Source organism: Aulonocara sp. 'chitande type north' Nkhata Bay, linkage group LG18 (assembly GCF_057382095.1).
Source record: "Aulonocara sp. 'chitande type north' Nkhata Bay isolate Kocher_YH1m ecotype deep benthic linkage group LG18, A_spYH_male_GT1.1, whole genome shotgun sequence".
Lineage (NCBI taxonomy): Eukaryota > Metazoa > Chordata > Actinopteri > Cichliformes > Cichlidae > Aulonocara > Aulonocara sp. 'chitande type north' Nkhata Bay.
The window spans coordinates 29,474,680-29,483,702 of NC_141361.1; the positions used below are offsets into that span (position 1 = coordinate 29,474,680).

The 9,023-nt window shown below is 43.1% G+C and overlaps 1 protein-coding gene across 1 annotated transcript; it reads left to right on the forward strand.

Moving 5' to 3' along the window:
- Nucleotides 1-1,076: 1,076 nt before the first annotated feature.
- LOC147308944 (uncharacterized) lies at nucleotides 1,077-7,213 on the forward strand. The gene is made up of 4 exons (XM_086273194.1): nucleotides 1,077-1,460; nucleotides 1,716-1,855; nucleotides 2,035-2,116; nucleotides 5,160-7,213. The coding sequence occupies exons 1-4, from the start codon at nucleotides 1,217-1,219 to the stop codon at nucleotides 6,089-6,091; spliced, it is 1,398 nt and encodes a 465-aa protein (XP_086129320.1). The 5' UTR covers nucleotides 1,077-1,216; the 3' UTR covers nucleotides 6,092-7,213.
- Nucleotides 7,214-9,023: the final 1,810 nt, after the last annotated feature.

The window sequence follows — 9,023 nt, forward strand, 5'->3', positions numbered from 1 at the left end:
CATCCGCAAAAAAGGCAGATGCTCAGATATTTTTAGGGGAAATTGCATATTACAGTTTTCCCCAATTGTTTACACACTTTCCTGAAAGAATGCCTCGTATTGTCAGAGCTCTACACAGAAATAAAAAAAACACACACACAAAACGGGCAAAACCCTTCAATTCTCCTGTAAATGAAACGCTACATTCAAAACGATATAATTTCTTGTCAAAATGGCATTTTGTTTTCAAATGACACACACAAACATCACATGAATAGACATTTATTAGAACCAACTGAACACTGATGTGCTTAATGTAAAACACTATGACCATTCTTCTACCAGTCATCATAATGACTTGCTGTAAGCCTTTTTTTTTGTTCAGAGTATGATTACTGTACAGTGCTGTAATTTATACAGTGTTGAGAGTATGCATCAATTGTGGGATTGTGTGGGACTTACTTGCATATAGTTGCATCGCAATTCTTTGACTCTTTCTGAATTGCGTTCAAATGGCACCCTGGTTGATCCTCAGATTATTTCTGTGCAAGAGATGGTCCAGTGTTGATAAGTTGACCCTATCAATATTTTGAAATATGTTGTTGTCTTCTATTATTTTTCTTTATATTTGTTATGAGGTTTTTTCTAGAAACCATGTTTATCATTTCAGTCTCCTGTTCAGGAGACCACCTCATGTTGGTAAGCTTTCAGCTCTGCAATAAAAACAGTATACTGTAAAATACTGCAGCGTGACGTCAACTCCAAAGCCCTATTACTGTACTTGTACTTCAAACACAATGGCTACGACATGTAACTGATGCACTAATCCCCTGAACCAATTCTGCTACACTGCAAGCACGATTCCTACTTTTTTAAAACACACTTAAAAAAAAACAGAAAATACTGTAAAGTATGTGGGAAATGTACTCCTACTTTGTATTCCTACATAGTAGTGTGTAAACAATTGGGAAAAACTAACATAGATTATAGAAGTAGGGCTTCGACAGTAACCACGCTAATCCACAAGGTGGCGGTAATGCACCTTAAAGGTCTTTGCCGGCTGCCAATTAGCAAACTGAAAGAAGAGGAAGGCCATTCCTTTGGCCACTCCTCCCCCACTAGTAGACACACCTCTTCCCTCTGCAAACCATGTGGCTATACGGTTGGTAAATAAATACTTCTTCTAAATTTTAACTTCCTTTACGGTGTGAACTTCTGCACGGCAGGAACAGGCAGCATGTCGACGGTGGTCGTGAGCCTCCAGGCGCAGGTGGAGTCGGTGCTAGGCTCGCTGGTTAAAGCGGCCTCGGTGGAGTTAATCAAACTGTTCGAGAGCAGATACCGAGCATCCGAGGTGGACCTGGGCCGCGGTGAGGACGGGAAGGGAAGTGAAACCTCGGATGTTTTATCGAGCGGGGACACAAAACGGAGCATCGGAGTGCAAGTGGGCGACAGCGCGGAGGAGCCGTCGCTGCTTCATGGTTCGTGTTTCTGAGGCTTTAAACGTCGTTACTTCCTGTTTGTGTTCACAGCTCTGCTGCAGCTCCTGGTACACGAGTGGGGCTTTTAGCTCCAGTAAAAAAAATAAATAAAAACATGTTTGAAAGTTATTCCAACAGAGTTCTGTGACGTCGATAAAGAAATAGTTTGATGCATGTTTGCATATCACCAAGCAATCTTGCACGAAGCTGAAGTGTAGTTGCCAGCGTTAACCCTCCCCCTCCTCTACTCCGTAGGGCTCACTTTTGTCTCGGATAGCGATTATGTGAGGGAGTGCAAGGAGGTGGTGATGGAGGGTTGCCTCATTCCGCCAGAAATCCTCTTGGCTGAAGATAATGGGCCTGCTGACCCCGAGTGGTCATCCCTGAAGGATCCGGTCAGTAAGAATTTACAGGGGCTGTAAATCACCTGTGGAATGAAGAACAGGCACTTTATGAAGCCTGGTCTGCTTTTCTCTGTTGCCCGTTTTTTATTACTGCGATGCTTCAGGTGCGGTATGCATTGCACTAGTCATGATGCATGCATGCAAATGTGTCTTGTTCCTTCTTTGGTCAGGTTGTGGATACGGTGGAGTTGAGCGTCCTTGGAGCAGAGTCTCCATCTGACTGTGGTGCTCAGACAGAAGTTGATTTGCATGGTAAGAACTTTGTGTTATGCTGACACAGTGGAAGCATGAACACATTATGCATGCTAGACACACACCATGCATACTACATTAAAAAAGTCAGCGTACAATTGATCTGGTTGCATAACTCATTTGTTTTGTTTTGCTTTTTGTTGTTTTCTTTTATCTTGAAAAGGGGCAAGGTACATGAGGCTAGCATCTGAATGTGCGAGGACCCGAAAATTCTGTAAAATAATTCATAAATAATTGATGCAAAGTAGAATGGGCAGTATTCTGATCTACCCTGTGCACAGTTCTGTTTGGAAATGATCCATTCATCATAAGCAATAGGATTAAGTTATTAAAGTTATTTTTTGTAACTTCTTTCATATTCCCTCCACACATCATAGCAACTCTCCCATGCATAATAGGAGAGTTGCTTTGATGCTACTTTCCAATGGACAGTGCCTGCAGGTACATATACACACATACCAGATACAGTGGGGCAAAAAAGTATTTAGTCAGCCACCGATTGTGCAAGTTCCCCCACTTAAAATGATGACAGAGGTCAGTAATTTGTACCAGAGGTACACTTCAACTGTGAGAGACAGAATGTGAAAAAAAAATCCATGAATTCACATGGTAGGATTTGTAAAGAATTTATTTGTAAATTAGGGTGGAAAATAAGTATTTGGTCACCTCAAACAAGGAAAATCTCTGGCTCTCACAGACCTGTAACGTCTTCTGTAAGAAGCTTTTCTGTCCCCCACTCGTTACCTGTATGAATGGCACCTGTTTGAACTCATCATCTGTATAAAAGACACCTGTCCACAGCCTCAAACAGTCAGACTCCAAACTCCGCCATGGCCAAGACCAAAGAGCTTTCGAAGGACACCAGGAAAAGTATTGTAGACCTGCACCAGACTGGGAAGAGTGAATCTACAATAGGCAAGCAGCTTGGTGTGAAAAAATCAACTGTGGGAGCAATCATCAGAAAATGGAAGACATACAAGACCACTGATAATCTCCCTCGATCTGGTGCTCCACGCAAGATCTCATCCCGTGGGGTCAAAATGATCATGAGAACGGTGAGCAAAGATCCCAGAACCACACGGGGGGACCTGGTGAATGACCTGCAGAGAGCTGGGACCAAAGTAACAAAGGTCACCATCAGTAACACACTACAACGGCAGGGAATCAAATCCCGCAGTGCCAGACGTGTTCCGCTGCTGAAGCCAGTGCATGTCCAGGCCCGTCTGAAGTTTGCCAGAGAGCACATGGATGATACAGCAGAGGATTGGGAGAATGTCATGTGGTCAGATGAAACCAAAGTAGAACTTTTTGGTATAAACTCAACTCGTCGTGTTTGGAGGAAGAAGAATACTGAGTTGCATCCCAAGAACACCATACCTACTGTGAAGCATGGGGGTGGAAACATCATGCTATGGGGCTGTTTTTCTGCCAAGGGGACAGGACGACTGATCCGTGTTAAGGACAGAATGAATGGGGCCATGTATCGTGAGATTTTGAGCCAAAACCTGCTTCCATCAGTGAGAACTTTGAAGATGAAACGAGGCTGGGTCTTCCAACATGACAATGATCCAAAACACACCGCCCAGGCAACAAAGGAGTGGCTCCGTAAGAAGCATTTGAAAGTCCTGGAGTGGCCTAGCCAGTCTCCAGACCTCAACCCCATAGAAAATCTGTGGCGGGAGTTGAAAGTCCGTGTTGCTCGGCGACAGCCCCAAAACATCACTGCTCTCGAGAAGATCTGCATGGAGGAATGGGCCAAAATACCAGCTACTGTGTGTGCAAACCTGGTAAAGACCTATAGTAAATGTTTGACCTCTGTTGTTGCCAACAAAGGTTATGTTACAAAGTATTGAGTTGTATTTTTGTTATTGACCAAATATTTATTTTCCACCCTGATTTACGAATAAATTCTTTACAAATCCTACCATGTGGATTCATGGATTTTTTTTTTTCACATTCTGTCTCTCACAGTTGAAGTGTACCTCTGGTGCAAATTACTGACCTCTGTCATCATTTTAGGTGGGGGAACTTGCACAATCGGTGGCTGACTAAATACTTTTTTGCCCCACTGTAAATACTATGACGAGTACCTGGATTTCTGTCTGATGTTAAGTGTCATCAGTAAAGCTGTGGCTTTTTGCTCCCTCAGACCAGTAAACCACAACATTGAGAAACCTGTGTGTTCCTCTATGATGCAGGATGTGTATCGCACGCAAGTTGTAATGCGGCATTATTCTTGCAAATATCGATTTTTAGCATCACGCGATAGTTTAATAATGTGGTGGAGCAAGTAGGCTTAGGCTAAATGCTTTTTTTATACACAGAGTAGCAATACAAAAGTTTGACTCAATTTTATTTATACAGCGCCAAATCACAACAACAGTCTCCTCAAGGTGCTTTATATTGTAAGGTAGACCCTACAGTAATACAACAGTGTATCATGAGAGTGTGCTGTGCTAACACTTGGAAACACTTTGTTGTGTTGCTGCCGTGTCGTGCTAACAGCAGCGATACTTGACCATTTCACTTCACAGCTACATGAATTAGCAAGAACACTAGCTCCGCTCGTCACTCACGGCACTCTGTCACCTGTCTTCAATAATTACCGTGGTTAAAGATTGTTAAATTTCAGAACGTTGTGCTTCCATCATTACACTCCCATGAAGCACATCGTGCACTCACTCATGTGGTGCAAGAATTCGGACGGGGTAGAGCTGCAAAGTTTGAGTGCCAGTGTCACGCTGTTGCATTTTGTGAGCATTTTTACATTTTATGGTTTCAAATAATGTCAAATTCTTCAGTTGTGGGGATTATTTAACATACATACAAACATACAAAAACAAGGTGAGGACACGTGTAATGACAGTGTTTTAAATACCGTATCTGCCCCTGTTATTTGATGGCTCCTCTTCTATTATTTTGCATGCATAGCATCCACTGAGAGACAGAGACATTTTGTAAGAGAGTGAAGGGGTTTGGGAAGCTTCATGAAAGGATGGTGAAAATGTTCAGTGTCATTAAAGATGTATGTGATCTGTTTCAGTCTCCACAGAGACGTCAGCTGATCAGAAGCTTCTTGTAATTCAGCCTGACACGAACAACTCTGCTTCTGGGGAGAAGGTGAAGTTTGTTTGCCCGCTGATCCTTAAGCTGGAGTCTCCAACACCCAAAGTTGATCAATCGGAGAAGCCTGCTCAAGCCGAGCCTCAGCAGGCCAGTGTCAGCACAGCTAAAGGCACTGCCTACAGTCCATCCCCATCTGATGGCGCTGCGACTCCTGCACACACTGGAGTGTGGGAGTGGGTCCACGCTCAGAAGGAAGCAAAGAACCATCTCCAGATGAAATTGAAACTCACATCTCCAGATCCAAAGCTGCTGCGTCCCTGCGCAGTGCAGCTGGTAAATGTTCTCACGTTGCCTGAATCAGACATTCAGGGCGACGCTGCCAAAGCTCACAGCGTTGACCTCAAAAACGGTTGGCCTGTGCCAAAAGATCTCCGCCGTCATCAAGGTCTTCACACTGGCCATCGCCTGTGCTGCTTCACCAGATGCGCAAATGACATATGGCGCCTCCAAACGGTCATCAGTCGCTCCCGAGATGGATACTCTTGCAGCATCTGCGGGAAAACATTCAGCCGGAGGAAGATCCTCCGGCGGCACAAGCGCTTCCACACCGGAGAAAAGCCGTACTCGTGTTCTGCGTGCTCTAAAACGTTCGCCCTGCGAAAGAGTCTCCGCCGCCACTCGAGGTTCCACACGGGGGAGAGGCCGCACACCTGCACGCAGTGCGGTAAAAGCTTTCGGCTGCGTGACAACCTAAAAGCGCACTTGAGGTTTCACTCCGGAGAGAAGCCTTTCAGCTGTGCCACGTGCGGCAAGACGTTCAGGATCATGAGGAATCTAGAGAAGCACAAAGTGAACCACTGTGAGCTCTTCGTTCCTTCATTCAGAACGATCGCCGGCTTAAAGCTGTAGGAACAGCTGTGAGCAGCCACACGGATGTCTACCTCACACTGAAGACACTATAAACAGAAGCTGTCCCGAGAAACTTAAAGAAGAGAAGTGAAAGTCATAAGATTGCTTATGTTGATTGTTTATTTGGAGTTGTCCTAAAATAACTGGGGTTGTAATTGGATCTTAGGAGCTTGAGAAAAGAAGGCAGCTGGACTTCTTTAGGTTTGGAAAGACGTTTCGCATCCAAGAAGATGTCCCGGGTATTGACACCATAGTCGCTGACGTGGGACATTAAGGGTGAAACCACCTCCCAGGGCCAATAACCCCAATATGGTTTACCTGAGGCTCTCCACCTTCTTGTTTTTGAAACCAAAGCATCTTTCTAAACTTAAAGAAGTTCAGCTGCCTTCTTTTTTTTCTTCTGTCCCACCTCCTATGACGACCAATGACCTGAATGACTGCCATTTTTTGGGGGGGAGTTGTACTACAAAATTTTTTTTTGGGGGGGGGGGGTTCTGCTGTAATTTGTGTGTTTAGTTCATGCCATAGTTTTTGTGATTGTGGGTTATTAATGGGGCTGCAAGACTGCGACTACTACACATGTTTTGGCATTAAACCTCCTGAGAAACGCACAATCAAATTGCAGGGAAACCCACCCGCCACTGCACAGTTAACCAGCTTACAAATGCTCTGGTGCTCCTTGGAGATGGAGATGTTATAAATGTCTTGAAACACAGCATTAATGGGTAGACCTGAGATATCTGGTGGTTGTCTGTATTGGAAAGCCTACGGTTCTCCACCTCTCAACATTTCACGTTAAATGATGTGCTTTTATACACTCTTATCTTTTATAGATTTGTTTTTCAAGTCTTTGTTTTTGTTTTAATTAACACTTATGTCACTTATTACTGACTCTTTGACTTTGTAGCACGTTACGATTATTCGCCGTCTGTAGATGTCTTGCTCTCCATGACCTGTATGTTTCATGGTGACTTTATAAGTTAAAACGTAACAAATATGCTCTCGTCTTCATTTAAGGGACGGGTTTTTTTTTTTTTTATTAACTACATGTCCATTGAATAACATCTTGTTTTCAGTGTTTTTAATAACTTTTTCTGATGAACATTTGTCTCTTGTATCAATAAAAAAAAAAAAATTTTAAAGTTTATTTTGTGTGTGAAGATCAAAGCATTCAAACCAATGTAAATACAAAATGCAGCTTTTAATGCTGATTTCATTTATTATTGGGAAAGGCGGCTATTTAAACCCACTTTATGAAAAACTAATTGCCCCATAAACCTAATAACTAGTTGTTCCACTCTGGGCAGCAAGAACTGCAATCAAGCCTTTGTGATAGCAGGCAATGAGGTTTTTAGATGGCAGTGAAGGAACTCTTGTTTGTATAATTAATTTAATTCAGCCACATTGGAGGAGTTTTGAGTATGAAGAGCCTGCAAACTGATGCTTTTTAATATTTGGGTCATTCAGAGGTGGACTTGCTAGGGGCGATCGTGGCTCAAAAGTTGGGAGTTCGCGTTGTAATCGGAAGGTTGCCGGTTCAAGCCCCAGCTTGGACAGTCGGTCGTTGTGTCCTTGGGCAAGACACTTCACCCGTTGCCTACTGGTGGTGGTCAGAGGGCCCAGTGGTGCCAGTGTCCAGGAGCCTCGCCTCTGTCAGTGCCCCCCAGGGTGGCTGTGGCTACAATGTAGCTGCCATCACCAGTGTGTGAATGTGTGAATGACAGGTTGTGTAAAGCGCTTTGGGGTCTTTAGGGACTAGAAAAGCGCTATACAAATACAGGCCATTTTTTTTGTTGATGTGTTTTCCTGGTAGAGAGCAGAATTTATTGTTCCATTAATTACAGCAAAGCAGCCCCAGACCGTCACACTACCACCACCATGTTTGGTATGATGTTATCTTTATGATGTCCTGTGCTGGTTTTATGCTAGATGTAAAGGGACTTAAACCTTCCAAAAACTCTTGTCAGTCCACAGAATTTTTTGCTGTTGACAGATGTAAGACGATACTTTGTGTTCTTTTCAGTCAGCAGTGGTTTTCTCCTTGGAGCTCTCCAATGGATGCCATTTTTGCCTTGTCTGTTTCTTATTATTGCATCGTGATCACTGACCTGCACTGATACTGTAATTCTCTCATCACCCACAATCAGTCATGACACATGGTCGCCCCTCCCTGAGCCTGGATCTGCTGGAGGTTTCTTCCTGTTAAATTCAAGTTTTTCTTTCCCACTGTTGCCAAGTGCCTGCTCATAGGGTTGTTTTTTTATTTATTTATTGTTGAGGTCTCTATTATCTGAGGGTCTTACAATATAAAGTGCCTTAAGGTGACCTGTGATTTGGCAGTACATAAATAGAATAGAATGGAGCTCAATGAAAGTGAGGTTTGCAGTTCTTTTTGTGTTTTTTGTGACCACCTGGAAAAGTCATTGATGTGTTTTTGGAGTAATTTTGGAGTCCAAGTTTTCTCCATTTGTGGATGTCTCTCACCCTGATTCACTGGAGTCCCAAAGCATTAGAAACCGCTTTGTAACCCTTTCCAGACTTATTGTCACTGAGTTGGCTTCTCAGACCAAAAAAAAAAAAAAAAAAAAGAAGTGTGAAATTTCTTTTTCCACCGCATCTTATCTCAGTTATCAGAATCAGAATCAGAATCAGAATACTTTATTGATCCCTGGGGGAAATTATTTTTTGTTACAGTGCTCCATTATAAACCAACATTAAGACAAGACAGACAATATGCTAACTAAGAATAGTACAATATATACATATATATACATACATACATACATAAGTCACTTATAAATAAATATTTGGAAAAGAAACATGTGTAGTTGTAGCAGCAAACAGTGTGTTAAGTGGATGCGTTGTACAGGGAGATGGCCACAGGCAGGAATGATTTCCTGTGTCGTTCAGTGGTGCTTTTCGGTAATCTCAG

Bases quoted from the DNA above. Each gene is read 5' to 3' on its own strand.
- LOC147308944 (XM_086273194.1), top strand. From the start codon at position 1,217: ATGTCGACGGTGGTCGTGAGCCTCCAGGCGCAGGTGGAGTCGGTGCTA. The intron at 1,461-1,715 runs GTTCGTGTTTCT...TCTACTCCGTAG, and splicing joins GGAGCCGTCGCTGCTTCATG to GGCTCACTTTTGTCTCGGAT. The intron at 1,856-2,034 runs GTCAGTAAGAAT...TTCTTTGGTCAG, and splicing joins GGTCATCCCTGAAGGATCCG to GTTGTGGATACGGTGGAGTT.